General features: G+C 42.2%; 1 protein-coding gene across 3 annotated transcripts; it reads right to left on the bottom strand.

The window, feature by feature from the left end:
* Positions 1-9,660: 9,660 nt before the first annotated feature.
* On the bottom strand, positions 9,661-22,475 carry LOC124545105 (pupal cuticle protein 36-like). 3 transcript variants are annotated; one of them, XM_047123920.1, is made up of 6 exons: positions 22,370-22,475; positions 14,817-14,998; positions 13,323-13,417; positions 12,836-13,244; positions 11,789-12,243; positions 9,661-10,426 (listed from the first exon to the last, which is right to left on the bottom strand). In XM_047123920.1, the coding sequence occupies exons 1-6, from the start codon at positions 22,376-22,378 to the stop codon at positions 10,338-10,340; spliced, it is 1,239 nt and encodes a 412-aa protein (XP_046979876.1). In that variant the 5' UTR covers positions 22,379-22,475; the 3' UTR covers positions 9,661-10,337. The 3 variants fall into 3 exon arrangements, with proteins under 3 accessions (XP_046979876.1, XP_046979877.1, XP_046979875.1); XM_047123921.1 differs by having other exon boundaries at positions 12,836-13,265; positions 13,344-13,417; XM_047123919.1 differs by having other exon boundaries at positions 12,836-13,417.
* Positions 22,476-23,499: the final 1,024 nt, after the last annotated feature.

Here is a 23,499-nt window from a genome sequence, read left to right as displayed (position 1 = left end):
GAATAAATTAGTGCTGTGGCTCAAGAATTAGGGAATATGCAAACAGCTACTGCTAAATTACTTAGAGATGAAATTAGTGCAGTCGCTAAACAATGCTCTGAAAACGCAACACAGTCACGCGACGAGTTTAAATTAATGTCAGCAGAACTTTCAAGTACACTGGATGCGAAAGTAGACGCGAAATTCGACCAACAGAACAGCCAAATTGACGAACGTTTTAATCACCACCTTCAAAACAGTGAAACGCGTTACCCTAAATTTATACAGGAACAGAATAAAGTAAAGTGACAAGTCATGGAAACAATTACTGCACAGAGTCAGGAAGATAAGCGTAAATTGTTTACGAAAGCGAAAACATATGTAGACAACAATATTGCTACACTATCAGACGAAATCAAATAGTTGAACACCGAATTGCATGATGAAATGTCCGATCCTAAAACAAAAACAGACACACACACATTAGACTTTCAGACAATGACCAACAGACTTGAAAAGTTGGAACTAATACAGGATCCCGATGCCATCAAAGCAGTCGTTAAAAAATTGAACGAAACCACACGTAAAATACAAAAAAAAAAAAAATAATTAATGCTTGTGATACTAAAAACGATGCTCAGGTAAAAGTACTGACAGAAAAATATGATGAATTTGCCAGTCGTATTGATATTATCGAAAGTAATAATGACACCAAATCAGATGATACTTCACCAATTTCCTTAAATCAAACACCTGAATTCCAAAATTTACAGCAGACAATCGGTGAGATAGGTTCGCCAAATAATACATTACGTACAAAATTGTCAACTTTACAGCAAGAAGTGACAGAGACGAAAAATGTTTCAGCCTCTAACACGGCTCAGCATACGCCACTTTGCGAACATTTGTCAGACTCACACAGCCAGTATAATTCAGGTAATTTACAGCGAGTACGTGACTTTGATTCCGAACAGTCACAGGCAAACAGATTATCATACAATCCTGAACCTGTTCAGACATTCAGAGACGATAACGTTGACTATAAGCAATTTTTATCCGTAAAAAAATCTAAGGTATTTAAAAATGGCAGAACATGGGGTCATCCTTTGGACGGGATACGACAATTTGCTTTTGTATTTTCATCAGCTTGGCCTGTAATGCAGAAACTAGAATTGGACTGGATACAACAACTTGCTTTTCAATTTTTCGTCGGCATTTGCCTGTAACGCAGAAACTAAAATTTATTTGCAGTGCATAATAGACCTCAGGGGATTCATTACACTTCGATGAATATGTGCCGTAGCGTGCACAGGGCCCCGAGCCGTAGTAGTGTTATTTCATCTTTAGTTTTCTGCACTGCTGCCTTCTCTTCTACTATCCTTTATATCTATCAAAACAACTCTTTGACTATCGATCTATCTAGAATTAAGAATGAGTAAAGAAAACCAGATATGACAAGTTTTACCGAAAGTGACAGTTTTCATTAGACACTAGCGAAATGACGACCACCAGAATATTAATAACAGACAAAATTTTAATTATAAGTATCGTCAAAATTATCAGCAATGGGAACCACATTTTGATAACAATAGAGGTTTTGGCCAACAACAGCAACAAAACCAACCGGTTAGCATGCCAAACCGACAATGCAGTCTGCAAGGTCAACCAAGCCTTAATGTTTCGCCGCCTAAACGTATAGCGTCGGCTCCGCCAAATAGTAATCCACAGCAACAAAGAAATAACTACGTACAGATAACACACCATTTCAACTCATATCGCAATGCACCGTATAGAAATGACTATCATGACAGACGTAAAAGTAATGAGCACAGTTTTCAGCGTACATTTAATAACAGTCGGTCTTACCAGCAGCAAAATCATCCGCAACAACAGATTATCATGAATGAACCAGACAATCGGTATCATCCCGAACTTAATGCATCTGGACGAAATAATAGAACAGTACAAATAGTCGAAATGCCATAGCATCCTCCCGCAAATAATAGCACGTCGGATAGAATTTGACTAGATACAGTACAGGTTGTATCTTCCAGCAACGCAAGCAATACTTTTGACACAGAGAATTTTGTTCACGAAAAAGTTATTACTTTTGACGACGTCCGAGACATTCTTTTGCAGGAAAGACCAGTTATTCAAAAAACCATTTCACACCCTGTCATTGAAGTAAAGATTGGATCATCCAAATTTTCAGCAGTAATCGATTCTGGATCACTTATGTCAGTTATAAATGAGGAAACTTTCAACAAATGTAACAAAGAGAATACCTATCCTACGCTACCATTAGGCAAAATTAAAGAAAAAGGAGCAGTATCTGGTAAAGGAGTAGATGTAAAATTACAGACACATTTATCATTTTGTATTGCAGGTCATACATTTCACTCAAATTTTTGGATTGTTCCCTTATTGACAACAGACGTTATGTTAGGTACGAATTCTCTGGTACAACATGACGCAATTATTGACTTTCAAAACTCCTATTTAATGTTAAAGGATGAAAATGTACAACTGGATTTAGAATTTCAGCACTCTTTATCTGCAGAAGAACAAACAATTAATCGTACAGAGGTCATTTCCGCATCACGTAACATACTGTCATTCCACATTGTTCACAGATACGTACGTACACAACTATAATACTCCAGACGAAGCCGTCTATGACGTTGTGCAAATGATTTCTGATAAAGTTAAACAGAGCAGTGGAAATACAGACGACGAACGCACGCAACTACGCAAAATTCTTTTACAGCAAGCTCCAGTTTTTGACAACGTCCCTGGTACTATGTCCGGTTTTATGTATGAATTTCAAGTTAAACAGCACGACACGTTTAAAGCCAAACATTATCCCATTCCGTACATTCACAGAGAACAAGTTAAGAAAGAATTGCAAGCTATGCTTGACCAAGGAATTATTGAACCGGCAGTTAGTCCGTGCATAAATCCACTCCATACTGTTAAGAAAAAGGATGGCTCACTTCGCCTCGTACTTGATTCGCGTCACATCAATGACATTGTTATTAATCGCCAACAGACACTAGAAGAACTTCTACACAAATCTCATGGTACTGCTATTTATTCCACATTAGATTTGAAATCTGGATTTTGGCAAATTCAGATCCATCCGAACTGCAGAAAGTACACAGCTTTTCTCTGTTTCGGTGACTGTTGTCAATTTTGTAAATTACCGTTCGGTTTAACTATTTCTTCAGCAGCATTTATTTGCGGATTGAATACTATACTTCCGACAGAATTAAAAGACAGAATCACAACGTATGTAGACGACATTCTTATTGCAGAAGCTAACTGGTCTGAACACAATCTGATTCTTGAACAACTGTCACGAACTTTTCGTGCACAAAGACTCACAGTTAATCTCAGTAAATCGCACTTTGGCAATACTTCTAGAAAATTTCTTGGACATGTAATTTCAGCAGAAGGCATTGCTCCTGACCCGGAAAAAAGCTTTACCTGACATTACTATTCCTACGACGAAGAAACAACTCCGCAGCTTTTAGGGTTTAATTAACTTTTTTCGTAAATTTATTCATTACTCTGCTTAAGATACCCCTAGAGTATGTCAATTGACGGGTAAAAACACTATTTGGTCCTGGGATAGCCAAGCACATTTTGAATTTGTGAATCTGAAAGAAGCTTTGTTGAATGCACCACTTTTATCACATCCAGATCTCACTAGAAATTTTGCCATTGCCACCGACAGTTCTAACACCGCTTTAGGCGTACACATTTTTCAGGAAATTGAAGAAGATGGTTCTACAGTAATTAAATACATCCCCTTTGCGTGTCGCATTCTGTCACCTGCTGAACGCTATTATTCTGTTACAGAATTTGAAACATTATGTGTTGTATGGGCATTTACGAGATTTAGGCATTTTCTTTATGGAAGACACACTACCGTTTACGCAGATCATAGAGCTATACAGTTTTTACTTTCCGCTAAATTTACACACGACAGATTAAGCAGATGGAATCTTCATTTACAGGAATTTAATTTTACAATTGTTCACATTCCCGATACACAAAATATTGTAGCAGACGCACTATCGCGTTCTGTAAGCAAAAATCAGCAAGACATCGCAACCAACTTCTGCAAAGCAAATTTCAGCGTCGTGTGTATTCAACAAGTTGCATTTGAAAATTTCATTTCGTCGTCATTACGAGACATAGCACAAGAGCAGAGTAAAGACAACGTATGGAAAGAAATGAAACACCTTTGGCAAGATAGGAATAATGTTACCATCAGAAACCATTACACTGTACGCAAAAACATTCTGTTTTGCCGCTCTCACCCTGACAGCAACAACTCATTACTATGCATTCCTGACGAGCTTGTTAACAAATTAATTTGGTATACTCATTTAAGTTACGCACATTACGGAGCCAGAAAATGTTTTCTTATTCTGAGACAGAACTGTTATTTTGCCAATATGGAGAAACGTATTCGACGAGTTTTAGCGTCATGTAAAATCTGCCAGAAAGCTAAGTCAGATATGACTTCACATATTCCTCCATTACATCCCATTGTACTTGTTAAATTGAGACACATGGCCACTGCAGACATTTTTGGTCCGATTCCCAGAACTAATAGAGGTTTTTGCTACATCTTTGTCGCAGTTGAACTCTCTTCGAAATTTGTTACCTTCACTCCGTTACGCAAAGCTACTGCTAAATCTGTTTCGAAAGCATTTATAAAAAATTTTCTATTTCATGTAGGACATGTATTGAAATTAATTTCCAACAATGGATCACAGTTTCGATCTCCTATATGGACACGTATGTTATGAAGAGGAAACACTTCTCCGATTTATATATCCAAGTACCATGCTTCTTCGAACCCTTGTGAACGACTAATGAAAGAAATTGGTAAGCTCTGTAGAATATACTGCCATAAAAAACATATTGATTGGGACACACACATACTCTCATTCCAGGATGTAATTAATGAATCTACTATGCTATCTCCGCCTGTCATATTGAAAAATGTTGAACCACCTAACAAAATTAAAGAATTAGTAAATTTTCCTACATCTCGTCGACTACGACACCATGAAATAATTGACATTGCGCTGAACAACATCAAACGTGCCTCAGAGCGCCGGAGAAGACAGCAAAAACAGGTTTGTACACGTCGTGATTTTCACATTGGACAGAAGATATTAGTACGTGCACACTATTTATCCAACAGAGGAAAGATTAGATGCAGTAAATTTGAGCTTCTATACGCAGGTCCATATCGAATTCGCAGCATTCCTCACCCCAATGTAGTACACGTCGAAACTCTGAGAACCAGAAAAAGTAAAGGCAATCACCGTGTCTCCAATATTAAACCCTTTATTGAATGAACATACTTTATGATTTATCACACTGTAATGCCATTTCCTGATTTTTATATGACCACTCATGCAATTATATTTATATGAATACTTACCGATGATTATCATATTTTTTCTTGGCAAGTGCCCGTCAAGGTAAGGTTAGCAGGTCGCTTTCCTTGTCGTTACACATCAGACCGTGCACATTTTTCCAGATAAACTTTCATATTTTATGACCAATTATGCAATTGTATCTAGTGACATATTAATTTTATCAAATTCGTTCTCCATTAAAGTCTTCAACTCTCACCTCTATCAACTACACGACATACAAGCTGAACACAAAGAAAGTCATTTCTTGTCGTTATATATCAGACCGTGCACATTTTCCATTTTTCATGTATGTATGATTGTTTTCCTGTTTTGTTTGCATGCACTACGAAATCTTTATGATATAACAAACACCAGTTGACTTTGACATTTTGCGTTATGATATCTCAACATCATGACTATTTTACTTTTTTTTTTTTTTGCTGCTACATTATGATACTCTGTGTACATTTTTGCACCTCAACACTCTCTATGTTTTTGACATAATACGTTTTCTGTCATGCTATGCTGTATGCTTAATTATATCTCTAGAAACCCGTTTTTATTTAATGGGTATATGATTTAAATACAAGATATTAATCTTTATTCATCATTATCAGAAAGCAATAACGCGTAAAAGAAATAAATTAAACAAACCACAGTGGATTGCTATGAAATGGGAGTTTCACTTCGGAATGAACGAAAGAAGATTCAATACCTCGTCATGAAGAGTAAATGGATCAGAATTAACAAGGATTAACATGAATATACTATACACATCGTATGATAGCAGTCTTAACTAATTATTTTTCTTTCAGAATACGAGGCGATTGATGCAGGCTGTCAGACAGAACTACACATCTTAGTTTTAGTGGTGAAATATACTAGAAATAAGAAACTCTATACTATTAATAGTTGTATGAAATAAATGGTAATATGAATAATGAAGTGTCTTTTTTGCAGATGATAATGAAAGAAGATGAATAGTTGTATGAAGAATATGCTAATATGAATAATGAAGTTTTTTCTTTGCAGGTGATGATAGTAATGAAGTTATGGTAATACGAATAATGAAGTTTTTCTTTGCAGATGAGAATAATGATGAAGTTTATATATTTACTGTTAGCTAAGAAATGCTATGTAGTTATTTAAGTATTTGTTGCAGTTCGTTTTGACAGTATGTCTTATGTTGCATGGTATAATGATTGAATGTTTTGGAAAGGACAGCTAGAGTACATACATGTTGAGTACACGTTTCATTACCTGTTAATTCGAAGTTCACTACTTTTCAGCATTATATGTGTTTCTTCTTTCAGCTTAATAATCCATTTTGTATTTTTTCCAGGAGAAGCTATTCATGAAATTAATGTGCTGTAAGCAGTTAGTCATTAAACCTGTTCTAGTATTTGCATTTTTTTACCCATTTGTGTGTGTCATTCATGAATGTGATCACATATACTCTACTTGTTTCATAACCTTGCTACAGCTGACTCATGACAAATGACGTTACCTATCCTCACTTGCAGCAATAAGTCAAAACCAAATATTTTCATGACCCATCAATTAATTATCGATCTCAACGCAATGCACTGCAAGCACAAAAAATGATGAGTTCCTGAGTAATACTGAATGATGTTTTGTAGCAATGTATACCTGCTATGCCAATAATTTCTGTAAATAATATTTTTGTTATACTCTATAAATGCTATGCCAATAATTAACTCTCATTTTGAGTGACGACTTCTGAATGATACTGAATAATGTTTTATAAAAATATAAGAATACTTTGTAACTGGCCAATGAGTGCCAATAATTACCGCAATCAGATGAGTGATGAAAAATGTTTTCGAATATTCAATACTTGCTATATGTTTAGTAACTGGCCAATGAATGCCACTGTTTCTTATATATTAAATTTGTCTTATGTCACTTACATGCTATTATATATGAATACCAGTAGCTTGACGCTACACTCCTTAGCTCCTGTTTTGATTAATGATGACTTCTGATGGTTTGTAACTGGCCAATGAGTGCCAATAATTACCACAATCAAATGAGTTGTGAACAGTGTTTTGTAATATTCAATACTTGCTACATGTTTAGTAACTGGCCAATGAATGCCAATGATTAGTATAACTAGATGAATTATGTAACTGGTATGCCATTAATTAACTCTTGTTTTGAATGATCACTTTTGAATAATGCATAAAAATGGTTTGTAACTGGCCAGTGAGTGCCAATGTTCGGTGTAATCAGATGAGTTATGAATACTGTTCTGTAAGACTCCATACATAGTACAGAAATGTTTAGTAACTAGGGAATGAGTGCCTACAATTACTCAAATCGTTTGATGGACTAGTGTAATTCTCAAAGATGACTAGCATAAGACTTAATGTCCTTCACCTTCTGACCTAATTACCAAAAATTACTGCAATATCCGTTTGTCCTGTCCATCCTTATGATCATGGAGCACCATTTTTGGTTTTTGCACTAATTCTACGTTGGTGAAAGAGTGTGGTGTTGACACATCATGGTGTACACCACCTTGAACAATGGAGATGTTATTATGGTTCCACTGTTTGGTGTACCTAATGTACTACCAAAATAATAACATTGAATATTAATACAACATTTCAGTGTCTTGGCTACACTGATTAATACTTCAGGGAAGAGAACTTCAGATTGTCTCACTTGGTGTTGTGCTTCTGTAGAAAGATATGGACTTTCAGTGCAGCTACATGCAACCTACTGTACTACAACCATGATGCAATCCTTCCCTTTCCTATCCTAGTTCTTGTAAAGTGGTAAAAATATATACACTGTGTGTGCACTTTATGTCATTTATTAACACGTTTTATACTCATTGAATATACTAGTTCTTGTAAAATGGTAGAAATATATACAGTGCATGTGCACTTTATGTCATTTATTAACATGTTTTATACTGTTTGCGTATATATTTTGCAATTTCTTGATATGTTCTGTATTCAGTGCATGTGCACTCTATTTTATTTCATGTTCTGCACTTATATATATGTATATACTCTGTAAACTTAGTTAATTAGGAAAAATTTGTTGCTCATGGCAAGTCCAATTGACTCACCATCGCTTCCAAATATTTGTCCCCCCCCCCCCCCCCCCCAAGTGGAGGGTTATGTAAGAGGTCCAAGCAGATGTATTTTTATGTAAGAGGTCCAAGCAGATGTAATTTCGATGTATTGCACATGCGCTGCCTGCGATATGCAGGGTATAAGAGAATCGCTGACCAGAGAGCAGTGTTGAATCAGTATGAACTGTGTAGCTGTGGCAGTAAGTTGTTGCTAGTCTGCGTCTGGTCTGGAGTCTGCTCTGGTCTGGTATGGTGTATCATGTTGGCTGGGTCGGTCGCGGTGCAGCAATGCCGGAGCCTGAGTATTATTGTATAAGGTAAAAAAGCAGCCTCGCGCATATCTAGTAATGTAATGTGAACTCCCATGCAAATCTTTAAAAATGTCCTAATAATAATCTTTGTCATATAAAGTAATATCTAATAAGTAATCATCTCAATTTAAAAAATTTACTAATTTCTCCAATCCATGATCATTCCGATTGTTGCAAAAGAAAAATCAGTTGCTTCCTTTCATAAATGACAAATCTATCGGCCAGCATTGCACAGAGCTGTGCCGGAGAAAGTTATTGTAAGAGCAGATACTTGGCGACTTTATTGAGGTAAGAATTTTTTTTTTTTTTTTTTATTCAGAATGATGTTACAGGGCCATGACGCAGCACTGCTGTCGTCCAAAATTTACCAGGTTACTGAATTAATTTTTTATTACGAGGTTTAGGAATTTTTTTGTTTGGAGCTTACATTAAATGAGAAAAGAATTTTGTGGGCACATTAAATGGGAAACAGATTTTGTTTGAATGCACTTCTGTACAGAGATTATAAATGGGAACCAATTTTGTTCTGAGGCGCCACTAAAATCAGAATCACTATCCATAATTATCATTTTTATTATTTTTTGTGGGGAGGTTACAATATATATATATATATATATATATATATATATATATATATATATATATATGTATGTATATATATATGTGTGTGTGTGTGTGTGTGCGTGTGTGTGTGTGTGTGTGTGAAAATAATATTAATACCAGTTGTTGTTGATCCTTTACCATGGTCCTCATACTACAAACTATGTAAGTGAATAGTATTGGAACTGTATTTCGGCGTTTTGAGTAATGAAAACATAGAAAGTTTAAGAAAAACAATATTTATTAAAAATATATTTTACACACAATATTTTTTTTTACATTTTTATATACATATAAAAATAAATAGTCTTTTAAAAATAATGACTTGAGTACTTTCTCGTAGCGTGCCTTGTCGTCATAAGCATCACAGATGTCGTCTTTGTGCATCTGCGAAAGCAAAGTAAGTAGTGAGTATCTTCAGTAAACAGAAAAAAAAGAGTGAAGCTGTCTCGTACTTTCTGCAGTTGTAGTCTAGCTTTTTCGTCGGCTTGGGTCAAAGGCGACGATCAGGAACTGCATGAGATAGAGGCATTAACACGCTATCTGCACCAGCGATGAGGACAAAGGGGACAAAGGATAGGTGAGATAGGATGTGGAGGATGTGCTGGTATTCGGTATTGAAAGGTAGGGGTTTGAGTGGAAAAATTCCTGATCGTCGCCTGTGAAGCATTCGTCGATGGCCCTCCGATCAACGCAGCAGCATTCGAGACACCTTCGGGTCAGGAAAGGGACGTCGGATGACGACGCTGTTAGTCAGCTGGACGAAGGAGAGCCTTGAACAGCTCGGCCACGTGTTCAGCTACGCGTGGTCGGCTGGCGCGGTGGGCGAGGTCGTGGTCCGGAGTCGCGTTGCGTTTGGTCGGCTGTCGGCTGTTGTCTGGCTACTGGCTACCTCGGTGCCTATTTGCCAGGGTTAGGGTACGAGTAGCCACTCTCTGGCGAGTAGCCGGGCGTTGCTCCAGCTCCAGCACCGGGACGGCCGAAGGCTCCTGGAACGAACAGCAGCTTGTACGATCGTATTCGTAAACATGAAAATCTGACTTGTATGTGGGAGCACGTTCCCCTTTCCTCGGACTAGGATTTGGTATGAAACAGGACGACACACAAGTCGTTGTCATGCAGCTGTATTGGAAATTGGCCTCAGGATGAAACTGACTGATTATGCAGAATAAATCTCGACATAAGAGGTAAACAGAATAGTCCCTGGTAGACCAACTACGTTGGGAAATTACACGCTAAATGCAGGAGATAAGTTTTACTATTAGGTCAGCAGTGTAATTGACTATACTAGAAGTAACTGGGATATGCAATATGGACTAGCAATACCTAGACAAGATTTTCTTAAATATTCTAAACTAAGCATACATATATGTAAGAGCTAGGAACTGAAATCAGGAAGTATTTGTGTAGAGTATATGCATGTATAGAAGTGGAACGAGTGCAATAAACACAGAAAACAAAACTGAAAGAAGCTTTTCAAAACGAAAATGAAATGTATACAGCAGATAGCTGTTGAAAGGGTACTAAATAGAATCCGGGAGAAGGGAAGTTCACGGAATGGCTGTAGGAAGGGACGACATCCTATTCGTTGTCACAGTACGGAATGAAGCTCTAAAAGGCTCATGCTTCTGACACGAAGTAAGAGAAGCGTAGTTCGATGAACACATAGCTTCTTAGTGAAGTGAAAACTACGTCAGGTACTTCCAGATACACCGGTTTTTAATGTTCGAGTTTCCTATCGTTACGTGTGAAGATGAACCACTGACACCTGAAATTCTCAGTTTTCCTTAACGCCTCAACCGCAGTTCTATACGTCGCATAAATACGTATGTTGGCTGCTTAAACTTCCACACTGCATCACTGAGTAATAAAAAACGAAATTCGTGAAAATATTTCGCCCACAAAAAGTTTTTTGCTGACCGAAAGCTTTTTTAGACTATATCGATACATTCACTAAACACAAATTGCTGTCTACTTCAAAGTCAAGAAGTGCTCCATAGTTGCATAGAAGACTTAAGGGTGACGTAGGAAACCACTGGATGTTTTCTTGCTCAGTTATGTATATATCACTAGCGGCATTTGTACTCCCAACACTAAGTAGGCGTTGAAAAACAAATGGACAGTGCAAAGCTGAGAGATCTAGGGAAGCGTATTTTTTTCATGAGTTTCCTCACTATTCCAAAATGTTAAAAAATGGTGTGTGATTCGTTGACATTGTAATAGTGGAACATGGTATGCTTATATATCTTAACACCAATGGTATATTATGAATGATTTGGTTTGCAAAAGTCTGCAGACTCGTACATATATTTACCATTTACTGCTTAACGAAGGTGTCATTATTAACTCACCAGCACCAGGAGCTCTGCCACCACCAAATACACCACCAGCTCCAGGAGCACCACCCGAGGGACCTCCAGCACCAGCACCAGCGCCTGGACGACCTCCAAAAGGACCACCAGCACCGGCTCCAGGTGCCCCACCAAAGGCACCGCCAGCACCAGCTCCTGGAGCACCACCGAAAGCACTACCAGCGACTCCTCCAGCCTTTGCCGCAGCTGCCTCCTCAGCAGCGTTCTGCTCCAGGGAGCGAAGGATCTCCTCGGGGATTGGTGGTGGAGTGGGCAGATGGGCGCCCTGCGGCTGGAAGCCGTTCTCATCGGCAGTGTAGGTTATGGTGTACTGCACACCATCGTCTCCAGTGTACGTGTAGCGGCCCTGCACGGTCTCGGCCTCAGCATCAGGGATTCCAGCGTTCTTCAGGTAGCCCTGCTCGTCCTGGGCGATTCCGTTGCCGGTTTCATAGCTATTGGAAATTACAAAATTCAGAAGCATTACAGTACGATCTAGCGAATTACATCATCCAGAAGGAGGGGCATCTGAGGTGAACAGACTCAATTGGAATAATTACAGCAATGAGAAACCCCTAGTCATATACAATTGTGGTGTCATCTTTTTCAAGAATTGTTAATGTGCTCAGAATGTTTTGCTACTACAGTGAGGTAGCATGTGTACTGCTAAGTAGGTTCTTATTTAAAATTTCTTGTCATCGTATGTTCAACTTTTAATATAGGGGGAAATTCACCATGTGTGACATTGAGACACTGGATCAAGTTAGATGACCTTAAGCTCAAACTCTGTAAGAGCCGTTTAGTCATTCACTACATGTGTCCAGTAGTTAAACAAGTATAGAACATTTCGCTTTTGACCATTACATACACATAAAAAGTGACATGATATTATGTGCCATGGGGTGTAGTGTTCTTCTAACTTGAACATCCAGTTATAATGGAAGACAAAGCTTCATTAGATTTGTGACTGTGGCGCTGTTTCGGTGTCTACATGTACAATAGTATTACAAAGTATTACCAGATGGCGCTGACTTGGCCTCTGCTTACCTGAAGTAGTAGGAGCCATCACCATTGTTGACATTCTCGTACTTGAGGATGGGGATGACGGGACCACCAGCAGCACCACCAGCTCCTCCAGCGCCAGGGAATCCCCCAGCGCCAGGCCTAGCACCACCAGCTCCAGCACCAGGCCTAGCACCACCAGCTCCAGCTCCAGGAAATCCGCCCGCTCCTCCTGCACCAGGGAACCCACCAGCTCCTCCAGCACCAGGGAATCCTCCTGCACCAGGTCTAGCACCACCGGCTCCAGCTCCAGGGAACCCACCGGCGCCTCCAGCACCAGGGAATCCACCAGCTCCTCCAGCACCAGGGAATCCACCTGCACCAGGCCTAGCGCCACCGGCTCCAGCTCCAGGGAATCCACCAGGGCCTCCAGCACCAGGGAATCCACCAGCTCCTCCAGCACCAGGGAATCCACCTGCGCCAGGCCTAGCGCCACCAGCTCCAGCTCCAGCTCCCGGAAACCCACCAGCGCCTCCAGCACCAGGGAATCCACCGGCTCCAGCACCTCCAGGACCACGGCCAGCACCTGGGAATCCACCAGCACCGGGGCCTCCAGCACCTCCAATGCTGTACATTCGACACCAATACATTATACAATCGTTGGTCACTAAACAGGATACAACGAGACTTTCAGAAATGACAATGTTGTAGGTTAGGAAGTGTCAGAGTCCATAAATCAACATATGTTGCCCCTACATCTTCATGAAATACTTCGTGGATAATAGACCTGAAACGGAAGGATGAGAAGTACCGAAAGTGACGCTACATATTAATTTCACATTGATAGATAGAATTCTAATAATATTTTTCCACGTCATGAAGATGGACTGCCACCACTCCTACGTTTGGCTTCCCCTGAGGAACTAATTGCAACACGACTACAAAAAGGTAACTACGAATGAACAATTTTTACCAACTAGGTGTTGAAATAGTTACCTATTAATTTAAAACACAGTATACATTCTAATACATAAGCTATTTGTAAATTTCTCTGGCCGTTGAACACACATACACACACTTAAACATGTCTATCTTACCACAGTTTTGATCTTAATATTTTGCCTACGACAACAGTACTGAGTTATACTAGATCGGTATCAGTTTCTTGGATTTGATGCTATCTTATGTAACAAAGAACATAAAATTGTTAAGCGACCTCAGTTATAAATGATTTTTGTTACCAATCTTTGTTATGTAAACCTTTTTCCCTTCTGAAAACGTATATAACAACGTTTCTTATCTTACGTGAATGTGCCTCTTATACTTCAGAAATTTCCACTGTCCCACACAATTACTCATTGATTAGAGTCACAGTGCTTATGAAATGCAAGCAGTTACGTATCTTGCAATGCTTTAGCATTGGGATCATAGGTACCTTTCGAGAGAAGACCCACCTTTGCAGAACATGCCCAATGGGAACCGGCCACACAACGACGTGTACTTGTTAGAAAAGACTAACTTACAAGGAGTTAGTGCTTCATCTATTGTACATCTGACGACAAGCATAAAGAACTTAAAGAACTATTTCTTGTGACACAAAACAATATTCGTGCACCTCTCGCTGCGCTATACTGTACATGTACCTTGAAGCTGTGTTGCAAATGTGCCCGACCAACAAAAGTGGAATAGCCGTGTTAGCTACCTGCGACACGATTAGGCCTAAGCTGTCTTTCACTAACGTAAACGAAGGAATTTTTTTATGAGTCATGAAGCTCCTGGCTGGCTTGATGCAGCCTGCCATAAATTTTTCTCCTTTGTCAACCTCTTCATCTCAGAGTAGCGCTTGCACTAAAAGTCCTTAGTTGTTAGATATATCCTATAGCCTATCCTCCCTTACAGTAATTACCTACAGCCTCTTCAAATATCGCGAAATATTTTCCGTTTGCCTTTAGAGCTCGCTCTGCAGTCCAACGGTGCTACTCCCACAGCCTTACACACAGATCGAAAGCTAAACTCCTTTACTCACCCGCCCAGTCCAGGTCTTCCAGCTGCACCTCCAGCTCCGGGCCTAAACGCTCCTCCAGGACCGCCGAAGGGCGCTGCGATGGCTCCTGGAGCACCGCCGGCCAGTGGCGCACCCGCTGGAGGCAGGTACGAGTTGTCCAGCCGCTCGGCCGCAACCACGGCTACCAGTGCTGCCAACAGCAACTGCAACACACCAAGCAACCAGCTTCCTGAACACAATACGTTACCACATACGCGAACCTCTTCACTTCGCACCACGTGCAATTGCTTACATCAAAAATTACACGAGCGTCATTTAGACCGAGCGTCACCAGGAACTAAAATTATTTTCTTTTCTTGACATACGTGACTGAATCTCCGAGATACTTGAGACAGTGCATTTCCGATGAACTGGGGAAATCGCATTGCGCTGGAATTAAGAAGGAAGTTACAGTAATGTAATTTAGTATTGTAGTTCTTCGTAGTTGAGACTGTGTTTTGGGGAAAATAGGAACAGTTTTAGAGATAATTGCGGGGAAGTTTACCGTAGAAAATCTGTGTATGAAATTATGCAGTAATTCGGTAAGGGAGAAGAGTGCTGGCACTAAATCCACTCGTCTAGAACAGGGATAACTGGCGATGGGTCCTATATCGTAACTAGATCAATTACGTAGGCTAGGTAGATCAGTTTTGAATGCATCCCAATGCAACTACCTGTTTATTAACTGCACACCGTGAACTATAGATTTATTGCATCTGGGGTCCACAGCTCGTGGTCGCGCGGTAGCGTTCTCGTTTCCCGCGCCCGGGTTCCCGGGTTCGATTCCCGGCGGGGTCAGGAATTTTCTCTGCCTCGTGATGACTGGGTGTTGTGTGATGTCCGTAGGTTACTTAGGTTTAAGTAGTTCTAAGTTCTAGAGGACTGATGACCTCAAAAGTTAAGTCCCATAGTGCTCAGAGCCATTTCTCGCACCTGGGAACGCTCTAGATGATATCGTATACCTGTGAGAATCGAACTGTTCGCGTCCATATTAAACATTGGGATACTCGTACTAGGGAAAGTTGGTGATGTTAACTAGAAAGGCAAGTGTTGTAACAGTATGACAACGACATCTGAAAACTGTCATTTGTAGCGCGCAGCACTACACCAGGCGAACTATTTCTTGACTTTCTCTTCCAGATCGTTACAATAAGTTAAGATGAAATCGGCATGTCAGTTACCAAAGGAACATATCACTTTAAATGCAGAAATAAAGTCCGACAGGAGATCTACTACTAACGTATACATAACTGTAAGTCCTTTTCGTCGCTTTAGGTTGCTATTAAGGCGTTAGAAAGATATACAAACAAGCTGACTTCTGTTACTAACGACGTAAAGCGATGGAGAGAAAGCCCTCGAGAGAATGGAGACTAAGGGTTTAATGAGCCTTTAGAGAAGGAGCAAAAACTAGACTAAGGGTATGGAAGGAAAGTGGACGTGTCCTTTCCAAGGGAGCCATATCGTAATTCGACTTATACAACCGTGGAAACCGCACAAAACACACATCATTTCTCCGAATGGGGACTGAAAATTCGTTGCTAAGGAATGAGAATACAGCGTCTCACCTCAGTGCGCCACGCCCGGTTGCTTTTTTAGCTCCACTGCAACAGCTTAAGACAGTAATAACGTGGTGAAACTAAATGTCGTCGTAAGCGTCATAAAACTTGATAGTTATGGTCGCTTATCTCTATGCAGAAATCTGTCTTGTTGGTATATTTGCGGTAATAAGGGAATGTGTACACTAAGTGAACCAAAACTATTCCGGGATATTTTCTGAGTATTGTGATGTCATGTGGTGTCCAGTAGCGCGGTACAGAGTAATGGCCTTTCAGATGACTACTTACCTGCAGTATTTACCCGCACAACCGTGTACATGTCAACGGTAAGCATCGTGTATCTAGTTTGGGAACGAACTTGTTACCTGAACTCGTGGTGCCTACTGCTGTCAACAGTAATGCCCACTTTAATTTTTATCCTCAAACTAGCATTCGCTTTCGCTCGATTCCACCTTGGCTCCACTTTGCAGAAGTGCAACTTGCTTGTTAACAGTAACACACAGCATTAAGATTAGGCTGTTGATGAAGGGTTATCCAATATGCATCTAGTGTATGAATTTTCGCAATATAGTGGAATAGCGGTACAAAAACGCTCTGATAAGCTATTCCCGCAGCGATGGCAACCACATCACAGTACTTTCGCATATGATGGTTGTTGCACCGCTCTGTGTTACATGCTGATTTCGTATTACAGGATTTTTCACTGCCCTGAAGATAATTTCGCACATACAGATTGTGGTAACAAACCGAATAAATTTTAATTACATTATTGATCTCTAACAAGTTAACCGAGATTACTGGTCCCTTACCCAAATATAGAAAATAAACTCAGGCATTTTGTCGGCAGTTCAATTCACCGTGTATTTACATTGCAGGTTCTAGAAGGAAAAAAAAATTGAATAATGTAATTACCGAATTAGGACTGTAGGAATCATCCATTCAGTCACCTTCGCTGCGTTTCGGTGCCAAGTATTCTGCGAGTACTTTACACACTATTTTTGAAGGTACTAGAAGGATAAGTTTAATAGGAGGCAGCAGCAAGCGTATGATCTCATTTGTACGATATGACTGTTCGTCCACGGAGGATAAAACTAGGCAAAACTTTCATCAGCCCTAAGGTTGATTTCAACACAACGGTGCTGTACTGAGCATGGTCCTCGTGGGAAGACGCGTGCTGTTCTCCATCCTTTGAACTGGGGAATCTACAGTCTGCGAGTACTCATTTTTCACCTTAATAAACACTGACAGAGGTTAAAGAGGTGATGAGTGACAGATAAAAATGTATAGACTAACTAGGAATGAAATCGGAGACCTTGGCTAGGATTTTATCCCCGATCAACCGGGCCACGATAAGGCACCTACTATCTAGAGCCCACGAGGGCTCGCGCTGTTTTGAAGTCAGTCAGGTGTGTACATACCTGACAGTAACTGACTATATGTCGTTACAGTTAGCGCCTCCTTCCGCTGCGCCCTACAGTACCTTCCAAATTCCTAGGACTGAACAGCGTGGAGGTGCGCCGATGTTGTCCAGTGGTCAGTGGCGGAAATGCAGCGTTACGTAAGCGGCGCGCCTGATCTCTGCTGGCCGGTGGGGCGACCCCTGCAGCAGCTCCGCCAGAAGACGCTCTACGCCGCCTCCGGCGAAAGCCTCGGCCGCCGGCGACCCCTCATCCAGACGCTAACCGCAGCGCGCCGAGCAGCATCGCACCGCGCTTGTCTACTTTCTACCTGCCGCTCCAGGCCGTTACGATCACAAAAAGTGACGTAGCCAATTCTCCTAGATTACGTGAACTGCCATTTCGGGAACGTGTGGTACACCTCTTTCCCACTTTTAGCGAGACTCGCGTAAAGAGGGTCTTCGCAGTCAGCTGAGCAAAGTGTGCCAGGACAAAATCATTGCGGCTTGATTGTATTTCGTCGACTATGTCACAGCGTGAGAGAGTGGCTAAGCATTTAACTACAGCCATGTGCAGAATCGAGTGACATTCACAGATACACGCTAACCCAAACCCGCCACTTCTTCGTTATTCTTCGCTTGACTGGTTAAACTTCTCTATCATTTACTACAGTTACTACTTCCTTTAGCAACGTAGAAGTTATTCCTTGATGTCTGAAGGCTTCTATCAACGTGTTCCCTCTTCTTGGCCAGGCTACGGGTTCCTCTTCGCTTTTGTGGGCAAACCTCGATATTTTGTAAAGCGTAATAGTTGCAAGAACCCGCTTCCGTAACCGAGGCCGCTCATACATATATCTGCAGTACTTCTTGACTCGGATGTAAGCAGGTCTGAATCCTGGGGTTGGAAAATTTTCAGTGCAAGTATTTTGCCGATAAGGGGAACAGAGATGGCTGCGTAAAGTTCCTGACGACTAATTTTTACGTCAATATCACGGATTAAATTGCTGCTCGCTCCGAAGTGTCTCGTGAAAAAAGGACACGTGAAGCTGTTGGTGGTGATCCTGGCATCGGACGGGAGCGTTACAGTCGATGGCTTTATTTACTCAAGAGTAGCAGGCTTTGTGCTGACACCGCGTTCCACTCTTCCCCGAAGTCGATACTCCACTCTTCAGGAATTCTTCACTGTCTACAACACAGGACACGGATACGTAGCTGAATAACAAGTCGGAAACCACGTCCAGTGGGACCTGCCTAGAACGGCGAAGCAAGATTCACTCATCTGTTCCCTTAGGATCACTTCCTGTGTTGCTTTCATTCGTGGCGCAAACGGAAACACCTTTTCCCCTCTAGTGTCCAATTTGACGCTGGTTAGTCTGCTGTGTGTTTCACAGCAGAATGATCACCGTCGATACTCAGATATATAGCAAAACATTGAAACGGAGATAACCACACTTTCCCTCTAGGAGCAACCGAATAATCTTTGTTAAATGACCTGCTGATGTTGACACTGTTCCGGAGTAATTGACTCGATTGGAAGACGATAAATTTGGCACGAGACATTGCTTTCAAGAAAACGCGTCGGTGTCACATGAACTGATTTCGTGAAACAGGAAAACACATGAAAAGGTACGATGAGTACTGCAACACTATTCCGTTCGGATTACCTTAACCATTATCCCAGTTTGCCGTATTGAAAAACTAACCGTTTTGCAACGAGCGTAGTATTACAAGCGGTAGTTTCCGATGAAGAGCTGTTTCGAGCACCGGTTTCAGGTCAAATAAGAGACAGCCGGGCCACATAAAGATCATTTCTGTGGAAAGTAAACAATGACTGAAGAATGAGATTTTCACTCTGCAGCGGAGTGTGCGCTGATATGAAACTTCCTGTCAGATTAAAACTGTTCACCGGACCGAGACTCGAACTCGGGACAGGTGCCTTTCGCTCCCGTGATCTACCAACTGAGCTATCCTAGCACGACTCACGCCTCGTCCTCACAGCCTTACTTCTACCAGTATCTCGTCTCCTTCTTTCCAAACTTTACAGAAGCTCTCCTGCGGACTTTGCAGAACTTGCACTCCTGAAAGAAAGGATATTGCGGAGACATGGCTTAGCCACAGCCTAGGGGATGTTTCCAGAATGAGATTTTCACTCTGCAGCGGAGTGTGCTCTGATATCAAACTTCCTGGCAGATTAAAACTGTGTGCAGGACCGAGACTCGAACTCGGGACCGAGTTTGAGCCTCGGTCCGGCACACAGTTTTAATCTGCCAGGAAGTTTCAATGACTGAAGCGATTCTAATGGCGATATGTTCATTCCACTCCAGTGGCAGGCACTGCAAGAGAGGCGCTCTGCATCACAGTTTGATGCACTGTTGTAATTCTGGGAGCGTCCATTGCTAGAAAAGTCTGCCAATATTTCCTTATAGATATATCTTCCAAAAAAGACCATGAACGTAAAATTTCAGAGATTCGAGTCTACGCGGAAGATTACCACCAATCTTTCTAACCGCGAGTGGAATAGGGAAAGGAGGGAAGTGACAGAAATGCACGAGTACCCTCCGCCACACACCGTAAGACGGTTTCTGGAGCAGTAGATGACGACACAGTGCATTTTACGATGAAGCCAGTGGGTTCCTAGTTTAGCTAGAACTGTCTTCACTGCAAGGAGAGTAATCGATATATATTATGTTTCACAGAGGAAGACTGCACTGTAGTTCCTTCTCTAGATTGTCGCACAGATGACAAAATGGTAGATATCGAAATAGATGACGGAGGGATAGCTCAAAAGAGGAAAGGCCTCTGGACCTGACGGAATATCCGTTCGACTTTACACGGAGTACACGAAGGAACTTGCCCCCCCCCCCCCCCCTTTCTTGCAGCGGTGTACCGTAGGTCTCTAGAAGAGCGTAGCGTTCCAAAGAATTGGAAAGGGCACAGGTCATCCTTGTTTTCAAGAAGGGACGTCGAACTGATGTGCAGAACTATAGACCTATATCTCTAACGTCCATCAGTTGTAGAATTTTGGAACAAGTATTATGTTCGAGCATAATGACTTTTCTGGAAACTAGAAATCTACTCTGTAGGAATCAGCATGGGTTTCGAAAAAGACGATCGTGTGAAACCCAGCTCGCGCTATTCGTCCACTAGACTCACAGGGCCATAGGCACGGTTTCCCAAATGGTTCAAATGGCTCTGAGCACTATGCGACTTAACTTCTGAGGTCATCAGTCGCCTAGAACTTAGAACTAATTAAACCTAACTAACCTAAGAACATCACACACATCTATGCCCGAGGCAAAATTCGAACCTGCGACCGTAGCAGTCGCTCGGTTCCAGACTGTAGCGCCTAGAACCTCACGGCCACTCCGGCCGGCACGGGTTCCCAGGTAGATGCCGTGTTTCTTGGCTTTCGCAAGGCGTTCGATACAGTTCCCCACAGTCGTTTAATGAACAAAGTAAGAGCATATGGAATATCAGACCAATTGAGTGACTGGATTGAAGAGTCCCTAGATAAGAGAACGCAGCATGTCATTCTCAATGGAGAGAAGTCTTCCGAAGTAAGAGTGATTTCAGGCGTGCCGCGGGGGAGTGTCGTAGGAGCGTTGCTATTCACAATATACATAAATGACCTTGTGGATGACATCGGAAGTTCACTGAGGCTTTTTTCGGATGATGCTGTGGTATATCTAGAGTCTTTAACAACGGAACATTGTACTGAAATGCAGGAGGATCTACAGCGAATTGACGCATGGCGCAGGGAATGGCAATTGAATCTCAATGTAGACAAGTGTAATGTGCTGCGAATACACAGAAAGAGAGATCCCATATCATTTAGCTACAATATAGCAGCAACTGGAAGCAGTTAATTCCATAAATCATCTGTGAGTACGCATTGGGAGTGATTTAAAATGGAATGATCATATAAAGTTGGTCGTCGGTAAAGCAGATGCCAGACTGAGATTCATTGGAAGAATCGTAAGGAAATGTAATCCGAAAACAAAGGAAGTAGGTTACAGTACGCTTGTTCGCCCACTGCTTGAATACTGCTCAGCAGTGTGGGATCTGTACCAGATAGGGTTGATAGAAGAGATAGAGATGATCCGACGGAGAGTAGCGCGCTTCGTTACAGGATCATTTAGTAATCGCGAAAGCGTTACGGAGATGATAGGTAAACTCCAGTGGAAGACTCTGCAGGAGACACACACCGTCAGGTGGCTTGCGGACTATGGATGTAGATGTAGATGTAGAGACGGTCAGTAGCTCGGTACGGGCTTTTGTTGAAGTTTCGAGAACATACCTTCACCGAGGAGTCAAGCAGTATATTGCTCCCTCCTACGTATATCTCGCGAAGAGACCATGAGGATAAAATCAGAGAGATTAGAGCCCACTCAGAGGTATACCGGCAATCCTTCTTTCCATGAACAATACGAGACTGGAATAGAATGGAGAACCGATAGAGGTACTCAAGGTACCCTCCGCTACACACCGTCAGGTGGCTTGCGGAGTATGGGTGTAGATGTAGATGTAGATACCTGACGGTAGCTACTAAAGTTGGTCCGCAGGAGTGGAATCCAGGTACTCACCAATTTCATGATGTCGGTGGTCGGTGTTTGCGATGGTCAGATCACCGTGTGGGTGGTGATGGTGCTGCTGAGTGTGCAGTCGTGTGAGCTGTTGCCTGAGTCCGGCGCTGTCGCCGTATTTATACGTCGCGTCGCGAAACGCACCCTCTGCCTCTCCCGCCGCCGCCCTCGCCCCCACTCTGGCGGCACACCGGCGCGGCCACGGCGGCCGCTTGCGAAACGCGATCAGGCGAGGCGCGCGGCCGCGACGAAGAGGGGGGGCGAGCCTGGAGATGCTCCGCGGCAGCATCTAGATTAGGCGCGCGCGGCCGCGGGCTGGACGTCCGCGCCGGCGGTGACGAGGCCGCGACGCCGATATAAACCTCCGTACGTCCACGCGGGCGCTTCACGGCCCCAGGGACGGCGTTCCCATCCGGACGTCTCTGGAACAGCCACCGAGCGTCCAAGTCGCTTTGAGGCAGGTCTCGAGGCAAGGGTGCGGACGCGACGGCGTGAGGATTACCCAAGGATGTAGTGCAGTGGTCGTCCCAGCGGTCTTGCCACGCTGAAGCTCTCCCGCGTTGCGTCGAATGGTGTCGCTAAACTCTGTGACGTTTCTACAAAGCACCTGCTCATCTTCAGACGACGGTGTCGCACGATGGCGGAATTCCGCAAGCAGACTTCTACCACACCAAAAACCTGCGTGGATGAATGAACAGTCCTTATCGAGGCTGCCACGAAGACTGTGTGTTTTTCGGAAAATCAGTGCGTTTTGGCCATCAGGAGGAAAACCGAATTTTAAGGCGCAAAGTGGTTTTTCTTGCTGCGTTACCCCCTGCTGACTTCAATTTTATTACTACACCATTACTTTTTCGAACAGGAACAGACTCTGTCACAACTCGTCCACGGACAGACGGAGAGGCATCTAGCCCGTTACCAGCCCAGGATTAAGAAAGCTCTATAGTTGTCCGATTTATTTGTTTCCATTTTTATTTCCTTTAACTAAATGCGGCGCCGGTGCTCGCCACGTCGTTGATAAATGTTCTACCGTACCACCAATAGTCTACAGCCGGCCCGAGTGGCCGTGCGGTTCTAGGCGCTACAGTCTGGAGCCGAGCGACCGCTACAGCCGCAGGTTCGAATCCTGCCCC

The sequence above is a fragment of the Schistocerca americana genome, chromosome 8 (assembly GCF_021461395.2).
Source record: "Schistocerca americana isolate TAMUIC-IGC-003095 chromosome 8, iqSchAmer2.1, whole genome shotgun sequence".
Classification (NCBI taxonomy): domain Eukaryota; kingdom Metazoa; phylum Arthropoda; class Insecta; order Orthoptera; family Acrididae; genus Schistocerca; species Schistocerca americana.
The sequence above is the reverse complement of the archived record's forward strand: the minus strand, read 5'-3'. Positions and strand labels throughout refer to the sequence as shown.

Coding starts and splice junctions, on each gene's coding strand:
- LOC124545105 (XM_047123919.1), bottom strand. Junction 13,418..14,816: donor GGAAGACCTGGACTGGGCGG/GTGAGTAAAGGA, acceptor TCGAATGTACAG/CATTGGAGGTGCTGGAGGCC. Junction 12,244..12,835: donor GATGGCTCCTACTACTTCAG/GTAAGCAGAGGC, acceptor AATTTCCAATAG/CTATGAAACCGGCAACGGAA.